The sequence below is a fragment of the Mangifera indica genome, unplaced genomic scaffold (assembly GCF_011075055.1).
Source record: "Mangifera indica cultivar Alphonso unplaced genomic scaffold, CATAS_Mindica_2.1 Un_0031, whole genome shotgun sequence".
Classification (NCBI taxonomy): Eukaryota; Viridiplantae; Streptophyta; class Magnoliopsida; order Sapindales; family Anacardiaceae; genus Mangifera; species Mangifera indica.
The window spans coordinates 12,745-29,930 of NW_025401123.1; the positions used below are offsets into that span (position 1 = coordinate 12,745).

Consider the following 17,186-nt stretch of genomic DNA (forward strand, 5'->3'; position numbering starts at 1 on the left):
TAATATGGTAACATTAGCTAATATAATAAAACTATATGTATTTAATTTTGAATACTAAATTAATTACCAATATGATTTGTCATTATGTGATTTGGTGATTTTAAATTAAAGATAAAGTAATATCTGATTATATGATAACACATCATAATACTAAATATACATAGCATTGCTTTAACTAATATAAGTTCATAGTACATCAAAAACCAATAAAAGCTCACAGTATGTCACTAATCTCTTATTCAAAAAATATGTGTCATGTATTTCTTGTTGCGTTGTGGAGGGAACATAAGTAGAAATATTTGTGCAGTCATTAAATGTCAATTTAGTATACTACCAGGGTGAACTCGAATTGACTAAAGCACATGTCTACTCCACTGAGCCGAAATGAAGTTGTCATTAAGGTTTTACCTAGTAATTTAACATAGTAGTACTAAATATATCATCATTGAATCTAGAGGCGTTTAACTCTAAGGATGCCTCAAAACATCTCACCAAATAACGTCTAATGTTTGTGATTTAATTTCTTTCGGCTTTATTTAGTTTGATTTGAATTCGAATTGAAATATTTGACTAATTTTTTAAACCAAAATGAACTTGAGTTAGAAGGTGTTTGCTCGATTCAGTTTGAATTTAGCTCAAATTAGTAATTCGAATTCGTAGCTTGATTTGACTCGAATTAACTCAAATTCATAGTTTGAATTTCTCACTTAGTTTGGCTCAAATTCATAAGTTGAACCAGTAATTTTGAAATTATTTAAGTAAAATAACGTTATTTTGTCGATAAACCCCGAACTTAAACCATGAATCCGAGCTATAAATTCGAATAATCAATTTAAATCATGAATTTAAGCCAAACTGAGCTACAAATCCAAACCATTGATTCGAGCTACAAACTCGAATCAAATTGAGTCAAACAATTTTTTATTCAAATCGAATTTGAGTTTGACTTAATTTTGACTTGACACACTTGAACTGAACTCGAGCCAAAACATTTTCTATTCAAGCTGAACTTGAGCCAACAAGTGTTTGAACACAATTCAGTTTGTATCCACCCCTATCTAGAAACAAAAGTTGCAAAAAATTCATTACTAATAAAGAAATATAAATAAATGGAAACAAGAATCCATGATACAATATGAAATGAATAAATCATGTAAGAGAAGAGACTGTATAAAAAAATGTTAATGACGTGAAATCTTGAATTGGTTGTTTGATTTATATGCCAACTATTGAATCTGTTGCCATTTCAATGTATTTGCATCATACACAACAAAAAATAATTATATTCTCATGAAACCAAACAATATCCACAACACCAATCACTAAAAACAATTAAAGAATGCACTACCACCTTTACAGCAAAAAACCTTCAATACTAAAACTCCAATGTAGAAGCATTAAAGAATGCAAATGATCAGATTTTGGACAAAACTGAAATTGGTCATTTGGATTTTAAATGAAGAAAAAATAATAGAAAAAAGGAGTTTTTATATCAGAAATTTCATCAAAATGGCAACCCGTAAAAATGGATGTATGTATGGGTATAAAAGTTATAAGATTGATTGTCTATGTAAAAGCGCTTACAAATAGAGTTATTTAATTTTAAAACCATATAAAATAACATATACAAATCATATAAAGCATTTCAAGATTTGATAATTCATCACGTTTTTCTGGTGCGGTTAGAGCTTGGATACTCTGAATGTATTCATCTAGAGAGTGCAATAAGGTTCACGTGTAAACCTAACATACCTGTAGAATAAAATAGATTAAATTTAGATTATATATAACTGATATGGATGAAAAATGTTTTTCTAGCTGTTTCAACTTTATGCAATTATATACCAAACCCCTAAAAAGCTTTGACAGACATCACACGAAACACATACCAAATTGCCAAATAAACCCATAACATGTCAAGAAACGAAAAATTGAGAGCTTTGTATAAAAAAAAAATACATTTAAAATTTTGAATAAAATAGATTAAATTAGATGATATATATTTGGCTACTTGTATGTAATTATGCAATTTCTCTGCAACCATATTGAAAGCTTTGTCGGATATCACACAAAACACATACCAAATAAGCTTTGCAAGACATCACACGAAACACATACCAAATTGCCAAATAAACCCATAACATGTCAAGAAACGAAAAATTGAGAGCTTTGTATAAAAAAAAAAAAAATACCTTTAAAATTTTGAATAAAATAGATTAAAATTAGATGATACATATTTAACTACTTGTATGTAATTATGCAATTTCTCTGCAACCATATTGAAAGCTTTGTCGGATATCACACAAAACACATGCCAAATAAAAATAAAAAATTGAAGTTTTGTATAGAAAAATATAAGATTTTTTAAAATTAATATTAGATTATACATAATTATTTTTTCTACCTCACTTTTAGATAATTATGCCAAACATGCCAAACAAAACACATAGCGAACTCCCAAATAAACCCACATAAAACATGTGCACAAATGAAAAATTTAGGGTTTGTATAGAAAGGCTAACATGCATGACATATAATATCCTAAAATGAACATATATTTTAACAGAAATATTCTCTAAACATGAATTTCAACTGAACTTTGAAATACCGTCGTATGCTTTGCAAACAAATTTTCAACTATTTTAATTGATTTCTCAATTTTATTCGAGTAAAATCTTATGGAAACAACTAACTATCAAAATTTGAATCAACCTAAAAATCAAAGAAGGAGAAAAGAGAGATAGTAAACAAATAATGAGTTTTACATAAGGGTAAATTTACAATAGCATAATTGCTGACTAATATTAATTAAGATTTGAAAAGGTAATTACTTTCGGATGCCAACCTACCTCTTTTGATTATGAAATAAATATCTCTAAGCCCAAATTAATGTTCCCACCTCAGCTTTGGTAAATTACTATTCCCTACTCTAGCTTTGTAAATTATCAATATGTCACATTTTGATAATGTTTGTTCATGAATTATGGCTCGGAATACAACTGCAGATAGGACAAATAAAATTGCCTTTGAATAATTTACTTTACCATTAAAACTACTTTGCATTCTTGTCTCTGTTTTTGTCTTAGACCAAATGTCTTTGGCACCAAAGAGTTTTAAGATTTGGTTTAAGAGGGTTTAACAATCTTTTTTTGTTTCTTTCATTTTTTTTTAAATCTCTGATATAACATGTATCATTTGTTAGCTTCCCTAAAGCTAAGGTGGAAAAATGTGATTCCTCAGATTTTAATTTGCTGCCAGGCTGATTGAGCATTTTCGTGTGGCCAGGTCTCATTGATATCGAAATCTTTCTGCATGAACTGGTCCCTTCCCTTCCGACGCCACCACAATATTTGATGGTATATTTTGACCCATATTTCAATGCCAACATCTGCCCTTCAACGCCAATTTTGCCTAAACACGTGACAACAGCCACAATTTTAGTGGCACTGAATAAAACATGTGTAAATTTGTTTAATTTTCTTTTTCACGACCGCCCCCTATATATATTCCAAGGTTTCCTTTCCATGAAATGTGCACCTTCTCTACCATCTTTCATCCTATCAGCAAAACAACAAACCCCTCTTTCATTATGGGTAGCTTTCAAAAAGTCGTTGAACTTGAAAATGAGATAGTCTCAGTCACTAACCCCTTGGACTCCGACGAACTCAGGAGGCAAGGCCACATGATTATAGACTTCATTGCTGATTATTACAACAACATTGAGAAATATCCGGTTCGAAGCCAAGTTGAACCGGGTTATCTCAGCAAACGTTTGCCACAATCTGCACCGAATAATCCTGAACCTATCGATAAAATCCTCCAGGATGTCCAGGAACATATTGTCCCCGGAATAACACATTGGCAAAGTCCTAATTTCTTTGCATATTTCCCTTCAAATGCTAGCATTGCTGCGATTCTCGGAGAAATGCTTATCACGGCCTTTAATGTTGTAGGATTCAGCTGGATATCATCACCCGCTGCAACTGAGCTGGAGAGTATTGTTATGGATTGGCTTGGAGAAATGCTGAAGCTTCCAAAGCCTTTCCTTTTCTCTGGTAATGGAGGAGGTGTTTTACAAGGAACTACTTGTGAGGCAATTCTGTGCACTTTAACTGCTAGAAGAGATCAAGTTCTAAGGAAGATTGGAAGAGAAAACATAACGAAGCTTGTTGTTTATGGGTCTGATCAAACTCATAGTGCATTTCAAAAAGCTGCTCAAATAGCTGGAATCAATCCCAAGAATTTCCGGGCTATTAAGACGACCAAATCATCATTATTTGGCCTAACCCCGGAGTCACTACTGTCAACTATTAAGTCAGATGTAGAAGCTGGGCTAACTCCATTTTTCCTTTGTGCCACAGTCGGGACGACATCAACAACAGCAATTGATCCCTTAGGACCCCTCTGCAAAATCGCAAAAAAATATAGCATATGGGTGCATGTTGATGCTGCATATGCTGGAAGTGCCTGTATATGCCCAGAGTTTCGCCATTTCCTCGATGGTATTGAGGATGTAGACTCGTTTAGTATGAATGCACATAAATGGTTCTTCACCACTCTAGATTGTTGCTGTCTATGGGTGAAGGATCCCAGTGCTCTTATAAAGTCGCTTTCAACATATCCTGAGTACTTGAGGAACAAGGCTAGTGACTCGAAGCAAGTAGTTGACTATAAAGATTGGCAAATTACCCTAAGCCGAAGATTTCGTTCCTTGAAACTATGGCTAGTGCTACGAAGCTATGGAGTTACCAACCTGAGGATGTTCCTACGCAGGCACGTGAAGATGGCCAAGACATTTGAAGAGCTTGTTGCTAGTGATAAGAGGTTCGAGATTGTTGTCCCAAGAAATTTCAGTATGGTTTGTTTCAGAGCAGTGCCATGGGTATTAAGCTTAGGTAAAAATAAGTATAGAAATCTGTCAGCCCCAGAGGAGGAGCAAGCGAATGAACTTAACAGAGAGTTGTTGGAGTCGGTAAATGCATCCGGGAAAGTGCACATGACGCATACCATGGTGGCTGGAATTTATATGATAAGATTTGCGGTAGGTGGGACTTTAACAGAGGAAAGACATGTCAGAGGAGCTTGGAAGCTGGTGCAACAACAACTGGAAGCAATACTATGCATATCAGTTTGAATTATTATTGATCTGGTATACATTCTGCTAGTCTCTTACCTTTATCTGCGCTTAAATCATATCAAATACCAACATTATTTCAACATATATAATGGCACTAACTGACATTCATATCTTCTAGGGTTGGAAACGACGCCACTATCATAAGGTTAGTGGAAACACACCCTTGATATTTCTAACATATATATATGTGTGTGTAATTTACAGTACTTAATCATCTATCATTGTTTTGCAGATGAAATAAGCCTTCTAACTTCTTTGTTGTCAAAGATGTTCGGATTGATATAGGTTGTTGTATTTGGTGAAATAAGCTTCCTGACATCTCTTACGTAAAAGATGTTTTGGATTGATAGATTGTTGTAGCTGATCGCATATTTTGAGCTGGAATTGTTGTTACATTTATTTCTATTTGAAATTGGTGTTGACCTCCTAAGACTTTTATGTTGTAATAAATTGTATTATTATTGATACTTTGTTACCATTGATTGAGATGTTAATTGATTGAAGTGTATTTTGTTCGATGTTATGTTTACTTATAATTGGTATCTGTTTGGCCTACTTAGTAAAAACATGAAAATTCATTTTTATTTCACCTTCCCATTTAATTCACATATTTTTTAATCCAAAATGTATTAAATATATATTTTACAAGTTTTTCATATTAAATACATATTAAACAGTCGCTTTATTCATTTTCAGATTTTTTGAATTTTTAAAGAAATTCAAAACAGCGTCCTTTCGATACCCAAGTCTAAAATACGAATTTAATTTTCAATTAAATACCTTAAAAAACCACATTTTTAAAATCTCTAACATCTTCATTCATAACACCAAGTTCAATTTTATAACATTAGTAAAAAAAATTTCACATAATTTTCTTACATCAAATCAATATTTTTTTTTTTTTAAACTTAACTCTTCATCTTTGTTATTCTCCAAAAAAGTAAACTTTTATTGTCTTTTCTTTTACCTATTTATAGCTTCACTATGTTTACTAATTTGAGACATTATTAATCTTATTGCATATTTATCTAGCGGTACAATGGTTGAATATGATATATTATTTTATATTAATTTTAATAGTTAATTAAACACTTTATATATAAATTATTATAGTGATTTTAACTAAGAGATCCTTGAAAATTGTTAAAATTATTATAGATATTATTGTATTTTTAATAATGTATTAATAACAATGTGTTGTATTGAACCTATATATACACGTTTCGTCTTTTTTTCATATTCACATTTTTTACAAACTTATTTTTCACCATTCATTGTATCATATCCGTATAATTTCGGTATTATTTTTTCCAATTCTCATATTTACTAACTAGACTACTTAGTAGTGATATTGTGAATGTTGAGATGATGTGATCAGATAAGGATTGAAATGATGTGGTGTTTCATTAGTGAAGTTGTGAATGTTGAGACCATAGTGATGCGATTAGTGTTTCAATGAGATGGTGTTTTTCAGTTGAAGTTGAATGTTAGAGGTACGAAGTTCAGATAGTGATGATGTGAATGTTGAGATGATGGTACTACAATGCTATGAATGATCATCAGATCATGGTGATATGGTGTGAATTTTTTTTTTTTAAGATAATGGTCATTTAGTTTAAATGGGGATATTGACGGACAGAGGTGTGGTTTGGTTTAGGTGAGAATATTGATCAAAGCTAAATTAAATAGGGGATATAAAAACCTTTTGACATTATCAAAACTCACCATTCACTTTTACACAAAAAGAAGTGATTGAATATTCCTCCTCATTTGTTTGTTTTTATTACTTGCCTTAGGTCTTCAATTCATATAAAGAGTTGTCGAAACTTTAAAATTTTGTTTTAGTTTGTTATTTTTAATTTGATTGACACTGGTTGAGATCTGGTAGCTTTTTTTGTACCAACATCCAGGGTGTATTGTATTTGTATTATCAACCAATAGAAGAATCCAAATATTTTCTTTAATTGTTGGTTCTTTTCTTGATTCTACTCATCCATTTGTTTCATGCACCACAAAAACTATGCCAACCCTAAATAGGTGGAATTCAGAAAATGGAATGATATATGTAGTTAGTAGTGTTGAAGTTTCACAACCCAAACAGTTATATGCACATTCCAACTCCTCGAAGTGCAACGACAGCATATAGTTATAACATTAATCTCAAAATAATTCCAAAGCAATGCACTGTATTAATCTTACCAATTATTTATTTATTGGGCTTGTATTTCTTTTTAATCATATGTCATGCTTCTCAAAAATTAATAAACGAGCCAAGAACATCAAAATGGTAGACAGGTCCAATTAATGCATCGATTTTCACTTATCCATCCACCAACTCCATTAACAACTTTCTCTCTCATCCATGCAAATTATATATGAGCAATATCGAGTGGCCAGGTCTCAATTGGGTCCCAAGATTATTTCTTGCAGTGTTTAGTCCTTTTCAATATCAATTATTTTATTTTATATTTATAATCACATAATCCAATAACAACTTTCTCATGGAATGCATGAAACATATAATCCAATAACAATTTTATATTTATTTCTTGCAGTGTTTAGTCCTGAGATCTTTTAAGGCCATATCAATTATATTTGAACAATTAATCTAGTGGTCAGGTCTCAATTGAGTAGCAATCCCGTTTTGAAGATATGGGCCGGATCGGCCGGTCTATGAAAATTTTACGGCTTAACTCCAATCTTATTTTTATTGGTTAAGCCTTGATCAGGCCTACGTGTTTAAACAAAATTTTAAATTTTTTAAATAAAAATTTAAACATAAATTTTTTTAATTATTAAAACTGAAAACAGTACTATAAATATTTTCTTGATAATTTTTTCATTTATGACGAAAAAATATCGTAATTATATAATAAAATTATTATAACATAGTATAAATTAATTAATTTACATATTATACAATTATAAATATAAATATAATATATATACCATAACATTTACCTACTTGTCCTCGAAGTTCAGAGTTTTTAATTCTTCAAAGATATTTTATGTGATTCGATTTTATAATTTGAAATCAATTTTGACCAAATCTTTTATACATATGATCGCGTCCACCATGTTTGGGTTTAAATTGAATCACTTATCATCTAACATACATCTACCTATACTAAAAGTGGATTTCGATGATATAGTTAACACTATAAGAGTTAGTAGATCTTGGGTTATAGCAACAAGCATATGAAAAGTTTATGTCATGTCTTTCCATCGTACTAAAACATTCAGTTTCTTAGCATTATATCATTGAACAATTTCTAAAGGTAATAGCTAATATTGATATAATTATAAAACTGACTATAATTTGTACTTTGACTCACAGTCTACTTACCTTTGTGGAAGAACTAATATGTGCACGACTTTTTTTGGCCTGAACTACTAGAACTTAACTCTGGTTCTGAACTTTGTCTAGCCCTTCCGTATTTTTGTTCTTAAATGTTATACATTTCCATTAAAAATTCTTGAACATAGTTAATGGAATTAACGTTATTGGTAATTGACAAATTATCATTGATAGCATCAAATAAATTTTGTAGTCCTAATGTTTTTAACCTAGGATCCAAGACAGTGGCTACAGAATAAAGTAAAAGAATTTCGCTCTAATATTTTTAAATTTTTTGTTCTATTAGCCTAGATATATTATAGAAAGTATTATAATATCTATACTCTTTAAAAACATCACTTATTTTTAACATACTATATATTATTGAACAAATAGTTGTATAATACACATTTGAGCAATGGTCTGTGGTTGTCTTTAATGGCTTTAACATATTCATCAGAGTCATAGCAATCTTCCAATCTTGATCTATAAAAAAAAAAAGGATTTTTTAAATCTTTTGATTGGGTATTGAAAATCATGTTATAGGAACTTCATACCCTTCGCATGCTTTTAACATAATATATGTTGAATTTCACCTAATTTTAATATTTACTTTTAATTTTTTTTGTTCTAACCCCATTGATTTATATAATTCATGATATGTTTGTACTCGTAATAGAGATGATGAAATGTATGCAATGATATGTCTAATTGTTTATATATGTTTTTTAGTCATGCTCACACCATTTTGAGCTATTAAATTAATAACATGATATGCACACCTAATATGAAATATTTTTTCTTTAAATGGAGAAGATAAATAACTATACATTAATTGAATAATTCTATCATTATTTTTGACATTATCAAAAGTAATTGAAAAAAATAGAATGATTAATTTTATATTCCTAAAAAATATTTGCTAAAGCACAATAAATTGTGAAACCATCATGCAAATATTCTAAATTTCTAAATATAATAATTTTTTTGCACAATTGTCAATTAGAATTAATGTAATAAGCACTTTTGCATAGGTACCTTAATCTTGATTTGTAGTTGTTTATAAAGCAAAAGTTATTAAAATAACACCATTAAAATTACTTAATTCTCCAATAACTTTTAATTTCATTAATTCATAATTTCTAAGAATGTCTAACCTAAGAGTTGACCTATAAATTCTTTTAAATGTGAGATAAACACTATTTTGTAACATCTTTTTTAAAATTTCATTTTTCGTGTAACTAAAAAATTGATTAGAAGCAACAACATACATGGTCATGTATTCTCGCATCTTTATTTGATCGTACATGAAAATTGACATTTCTCCCATATGTTTAGACCAAATTAGACCTCATTAGACCTCTTGCTAAACCAATGTTGGGAATAACCGATCACAATTTGGTGAAGGCAATTTGTTTTTGCCTTCTGAACTCGTATGAAATTTTTTTACAATAATCAATAATATATCGGCAAAGATGCCCCATACAACTCTACTTGCACATGTAAAACATGAACCATAGTGTTTACATACTGCTCAACGAATTATTTTTCCTTTGATTGTTTCTTATGTTTAATCGAAGTGATCTCACACTATTGATGTTTGTTTTATCTTTCTCTTTGTCAAACTTGTGCCTATACCACTTTCGTCAATTGGTTCTCCACTTGTTCCATCTTGTGCACTATCAATAATGTCATTAGCGCTAACATGATAATATTCAAATTAATTGAATTCATTTGATCTTGTATCCATTTGTTAAATATTTTTAATTAATAAAATTGAAATAAAAACTAAATTATAAATATAGAGAATTATTGTTTGCAAATTCAAATAGTTTCAAAATGAGAGTTGATGAGAAAAAATGAAATTAAGAATAATGAAAGATTGAGAGTTTGAGAGTGTGAGTTATGTAAATGAAATTTGGAAAAGGAAGAGGGGGTTTAGGTTGTTTATATAGGAAAAAGAAAAAAAATAGACCCATAACCTAGCTTGGAAAGTTCATAGGCAAGGGACACGTTATAGTAATGGGTCGAACTATTTTTTCATACTTCAGGTCAGACCGTGTGTCAACTCAGCTTAATTCACACCTCTAGTCCTATTATTATTTCTGGCAAAAAAAATATTTACAATATATATATATTTTGGTTATATTGTCCAACTCCTTAGCAATAGTTTCTCGTAAATGGTATCCAAAGACAAAATTAGCTAGTATACATCAATAATATGTGGCCATCAATTTTGCATGACATCTTCATAATGATTTCTATTTTCTTTAACACAACTCAATCTCAACTGTCATGGATGAGGGACATTGTGTTGCACTTTCATGAAATTCAAAATTGGTTGGGTTGTCCTTTCATGTTGAACTAGATTTAGAGAAAATGATACTGCTCCCTAGGTATGAATTAATTGGTAGTTCCCGAAGAAGTGAGTAAATCCATACTAGTTTTTAGTGTTTGACCTGGGGATGGCTTTATGGTTCTTTGAGCTCTAAGACACAATATTGTCTCCAAGTGTGATCACATGTCAATATATTGTTAGAGTAGTGTCCTAAACCCGATCATATTTTTTTATAATCTTTGAGATTTTATTAATAAATATGATATTTGCATTATCTTTTTTTTTTCAATTCAAAATAGATAATTATCCTAAAAATAGTTTAATCATGACGAGAATATCAGTATTCGACACCTAATCGTGAGAACCCTATGTTCATATGAGATAGTTATTCTTAAACCCATTCGTAACTTTGACATTACTATGACCAAGGGCACAAATAATAGTGATAGAGTTATTATTGTGTTAAACAACCTCATCGAAAGATGATGACAATTTTTATATGTCAAAGTTGTTTATTGATAATTTGGTGCAACAAATAGATACATGATGTAGACATATTCATCAAACTGACCTGCCAAGGGGATTCTATATGGATGGTTGCTTCAATATTTATAAAAAATATGCTCTTTGTAAATGGACGTGCATGTGTTCTTTAGATTTGAGGTTACCAGACCATTTTGTACAAGGATCAGTATAGTTTGACACTAGCCTAACGTAGTCTAATTAATGGATTTTTAGAAAGGTGATGATTAGTCATATTGTGGTCTCTATGAAAGCTATGATAGATCAATAAAGGATTTGTCATTCCCTCATACGAGAGCTGATATCTTAGTTAAAGTTTACTAACAAATGTCAATGATTAATTAAATCTATGACTATAGTATAATTAAGTTGATGTTCGATTCAATATTATTCGATCATTGACAGAAGTTAATCTATGTAATTTGAGGAGCCTTGAGGGAGACACTTAATTTATATCTCAACCTTGAAGGGATGTCGTATAACGAAATGATCAAACTATATGAGTAACCGTATCATTGATAGGTTAAAAAACACATGTTCACCCTTAACTAATCGGTTAGTCATGATGTCTTACCAAAGGCCAATCTTGATCTGTGTCTAAACGGATGTCAGGTCAAATGCCTAACACAAATCAAAACACTTTTGACTTAATAGAGAGCCTACAGGTCATACTAAAAAAAAAGAGTTGATGAACTCTAAAGGCGTAGGATTGTCTGAGTTAGATCTGGTCTGAATTTCAAATAGAGAATTTAAAGTCTTGGAAAGGTCTGTAGACTCGTAAGTATATTTTGTTGTACTTTGGGACCTTAGTGTAATAATCTTAAGAATTTAAGATGTATGCGAAAAATGGAAAGGTTTGATTTTGTAAATGGATAAATCCAAAGCACATCACCTAATTTGAAATTCAAACTAGGCTAAAGATATGATTTTATCTTTTCTATGTTATCTTCGTAACCTTATGATTTTAGATTGATTGCCAAAAATCATAAGGAAATTAATTAGGTGATGTACAAGTGTAGGATGCAAGCTCGAGTGCATGTAAATACATAATTGGGCATAAACAAAGAAGAAAAAAGCCACTCACCTAAGCTGCATGCATTGTACTGGTGGGAATTATCCCACCCATACAATGTACATCAGGGAAAGTAATGTTTTCTGGGTGTACATGGGGAAATCTGCCTAGGCCATGCACAAGGCATGGGCGGATCTTTCTTTTATGTATATATATGCAAGTATTCTCGCATTCTTAATATACACTATTCAATATACATAACCCTAGCCACATAGTGAGTGTTTTTTTCCATCCCTCTCATGCAAATACAATTGTCCTTGAGTTCTATCAAGCCTTGAGCATAGTCAAACCTCCATAATAAGTGTTTTGTGCGGATACCAAGATGCTGACTTACGCTTGGTTCTGAAAGCATGACTTCACAACTTCTCGCAATCAAATAAAAATGAATGAGTTAGCTACATAGGTATATCAAATAAACAAACCCAGTTCCTTAAGCCATTGTACGTCTAACACAATATCCATCCCTTGCAGAGGAATTGCGAATAAAGTTACGGTAATGATGGTTCCTTGTATTTGTAACTTCACCTGGTCCACCTTTTCTTGGCATGCTAAGTGCCCCCCATCAGCTATCTTCACCTTAAATTCATCTGTAGGAGTGACTGGTAAATGTAGTAGTTGAACCAACCTATCGCTTATGAAATTGTGACTAGAGCCACTGTCAACCAACACCGTAACAGGCTGGTTTCCGATTAAGGCTTGTAATTTCAGAGTTCGTGGGCCTTTCCATCCTAAGAACGCATGAAGAGTAATTTCGGCTAGGTCACCATTTTCTTCTGATTCCCATTCCATCGCAGTTTTTTCGGTTTCTTCGTTTCCGAAGTCACCTCCTTCAATCATGAATAATGGCGGTACACTGCATCTATGTCCTGGTGTGAACTTTTCATTGCAATTGAAACATTGACCCTTCTCTCTTCGCCTTTGCATCTCGTCCCAAGACAATCTTTTAAAATTGGTTCCGTTCCCATTTCGGGGAGTGACCGTGGTGGATAAAAAGTTGGGATTGGTAGTGGTCTGGTTATTTGATCTTTGAGTTGTGCTTTTCCCCAGATCGAATCTCCCTTGCCTACGTTTTCTGGTGATTTGCTCATCTTTCATTCTAGCGATACCGATTGCATCTCGAAGTGATTGCGGCCTGGCCATCTGAACTTCGTCTGCAATTTCGTCTTTCAATCCGCCCAAAAAAGTTCCAATTAACGCTGTTTGTGGCCATCCCATGACCCTGTTTGCTAACTTCTCGAATTCACATTGATAGTCTCGTAAACTTCCAGTTTGCTTAACGCGGGATAAAGCTTCATCAAAGCACTCGTATCCAGTTGGACCAAATCGAGCTAGAACCTCTCTTTTAAAGATTCTCCAAGTAATGTTCACCCCTTCGTCACATTGGACTCGCTTAAGCCATTGCCACCATTGGTTAGCTTCCCCCTGTAGATGAAAGGCTGCAAGCTGAACCTTCCGAGTTTCATTGGTTTCCTGAAATTCAAAGTACTGCTCCACACGGTTAAGCCACTCAGTTGGGTTGTCACCTACAAACTTAGGGAATTCCAGCTTAATGAAGCGGTTTGATGGCTGAAATCCTTCTTCTGGCTCATTTCTCCATGATGAGGAACCAGGTTCAGTTGGTCCTGGTATGGCCTTCTCTCCAGAAATTCGAAGGCTTGAGATTGACTCTAACACTTCTTGCAGCTTTCCTTCCATTCCCGTGAGTCGAACTCGTGTTTCCCTATTCTCTGAAGTGGCGTTTCTGAACAGGTCACGTATTTCTTACAATTCGGTCTCAAGACGGTCAATTCGATCTCTGTTTGTAGCCATGATCAACCTGTTCTGATACCAAGTTGATAGAACTTATTCTGGCTATGATATGTAACGAAGATTGTTTGTTCTGAATCAAACAGGAATGTACTTATTTTCACTAAATTTATCCAACTTGTGGTGTGGACAAAACCCCTTACAATACTTATTAATACTGCCCTTTTAACAAAGCGGTAGCTACCTATTTATAATAGCAATTGAAACTAACAATGCTAATTATTCTCAACAAATTGAACCAAGTCTACCATATCCTAGAATTCCTAAAATGAAGCAATCTTAACAGCAGCATCAATATCTCTTGTAACGGCTAATAGTCAAGTCAATCCCTTATCTTCAGAGCTTCAACTGTGGCTTTAATCTTGGTACTTGGGATTTGATCTCCTCCTCCTTGTAGGTCTAACAGCATCCATACACGTTATGGTGCGCCTGTGCCATATGAAACTTTAATAACCAATAAATTGCCCAGACCTTGTATGTCATGGAAAATGTGAAGAATTACGGAAGCTCCTACGTAATATTCATTGAATTTTTGCATGTGATAGAAACAACTTGTGTTGTCTCTTGGATGAATGGTTAGTCTAAATCTGGTTACACAATTATCAGGATTATTAGGTTTGGGTCCACCATGACAGGTTGACCCAACCCGGTTTACTTAAAAGGGCAGTTGGAGTGGTGGTAGTCAGACTCTTATTTATATGTCCAAACTACCTCTCCCTCCAAAAAGAATGCAATTTTTACAGAAGAATAAAAATTCTTCTTCTCCTTTGGCATAGAAAATGCACAGAAAACACACAAAAACAAATGTCTCCCAAAATTAGTGCAATACTTGGGCAAATATGGTCGTGGAAATTACTAATGTCAGACACCTTGTGTAGTATTCAAATCAATAATGCGAATAGATTTAGAATCCAAGCATGCATTTATGTTTACAAAATTTCACATAATGTTAATTTTTGACATATTTAATTGTTTTTAACATTGGTATCAGAGCATAGGTTGTGAATATGTCATGCTTTCTATGAATTAAATTACATATTCTATGAATAATATAACCTAAATTTTCTTATTTATGATCAAAATTGTTGTTAAAATTCGTTTTCGGCACGAATTAAATTCGACCAAAATTATATGAAATTGGGGTTAAAAACATGTTTGAATGATTACTAGACTTATTTTACATATCTTGAATTGAAAAATCGCATCGAATCTAGTCTAAATCGATAGATTCAAAGCCAAAAAGTTGTGACCTATACAACACCGTTAAGGTCATCGTTTTGCCAGATTTCTGTGATGTTTTCATCAAACATTGATGTGAGAAGGATCGTCAACATAATAGCTTCAAAACTCCCATGATATCATCGTCAATAGTTGGCCAGAAACTACGAATTGGATGACAAAACTTTTAGGGTTCATCGCTACAATTTGGGTCATAATAAGGTTGGAAAAACCTGATTGTCTGACTTGTTTAGTCAACGGGTTGCCCAAACCCGTTGGTCAACACGTCAACCTACGATCAACCAAGTTGACCCTAAATCGATCAATGCCCACTCGGGTCAATTGACCACTCAATGATCAAAGCTTGACTATCAACAACCTGTCAATGGAGGTTAACAATCAATCTATAGTCACCTAACACGTATAAGCGCATGGCACCGTATGAGAGATATCTCTCGACATGTTATGGTGCATGTGGCTTACTTCTGATGCTTGAACGCACATGCATTCACTATTTCAGTAGATAGAAGCATGTGCAACGTCACCTCGATGCGTGAAGGCACGTAGGACCATATTTTGGTGCATGAAAGTGCATGTGCAACTCTTTCCAACATGTTTGGGCAAGTGAAACCCTTTTTTGGCATGTGACAACTGTGTGATATTTGAATCTATGCGTGGAAAGTGTTCCATGGGTCTTATAGCACATAAAGACATGTAATACTTCATTCCGGCTCCCAAAAACACATTGGTGTTTCAAAAATATATGTTTCTAATTCATGCAAGTTTGTTGACTAGGGACTATTGCAATATGTATATAATTTGATTATCTAATGATCTAATGGTGCATGTTGAGACTATATATACAATCAGTCATACTCTCTTAATTGGAAAAGAGATAGTACATAGTCTAATCATATTCATGTATGACTATTAGCCCAGTACATAATTAGACGCTTAGTAATGTACGAAAGAAAATTCATTGTTTTACCATTATTCCTAAATTAACGAAATGCGAGATATTTGACTTATCACAAATTTAATAAAGGTTTTATCATGAATAAAGTGTCTTTAAGCATGATACAGGTTGATGAAATGGTTCTAGTCATAATAAATGATACATTTTTTGTATCATATATTTTATATATTTTAAATATGGGAATTATGAGATTGGTAAAAAATTAGTGAAATTCTCATCTAGAATTAATATTAGTCCAATTAGATTGAATTTTAAAATGTCAAACATTTGAGTCTTGGAAGATGATTAGAAAAATAGTAAACTTTTGATTTTGTGCCTTATGTGAAATATTTTAAATTTTAATTTGTAATAGCAACAATTAATGTGTATTTGGTTGCACTAATTGAGCTATGTCTGATGTATGTCTATATGATCTAGCTAACCATAACATCCTAGAATATGATAGCTAATTTGAATGAGAATGATATTAAATAGGGATAATTCCAACATGGAGCATTTAAAATACACAATATCCTAAACAAGCAAAAGGCATTGGACATCATAGATCATGTTAATAAAGAGTCACAGCTGACTAAAGCATTGGAACCTAAATGGTGCCTTACACAAACATGATCTAGATGCATATCACACATGTAAAAAGCAAGATTCATTTCATGTGATATCTTGACCAGTTCCATAAATAACGATCTGGTATATAAGTACCAGTAATGTTCAACTGCATATGTTATAAATATGGTTTTGATAAAAAAGTTTGGAGAAACTACAACCCCAAATGATGGC

General features: G+C 32.3%; 1 protein-coding gene across 1 annotated transcript; it reads left to right on the forward strand.

Annotated features, from left to right (window-relative positions):
- Positions 1-3,524: 3,524 nt before the first annotated feature.
- LOC123206290 (tyrosine decarboxylase-like) lies at positions 3,525-5,655 on the forward strand. The gene is made up of 3 exons (XM_044623454.1): positions 3,525-5,149; positions 5,256-5,282; positions 5,370-5,655. The coding sequence occupies exon 1, from the start codon at positions 3,530-3,532 to the stop codon at positions 5,132-5,134; it is 1,605 nt and encodes a 534-aa protein (XP_044479389.1). The 5' UTR covers positions 3,525-3,529; the 3' UTR covers positions 5,135-5,149; positions 5,256-5,282; positions 5,370-5,655.
- The last annotated feature ends 11,531 nt before the right edge of the window (positions 5,656-17,186 follow it).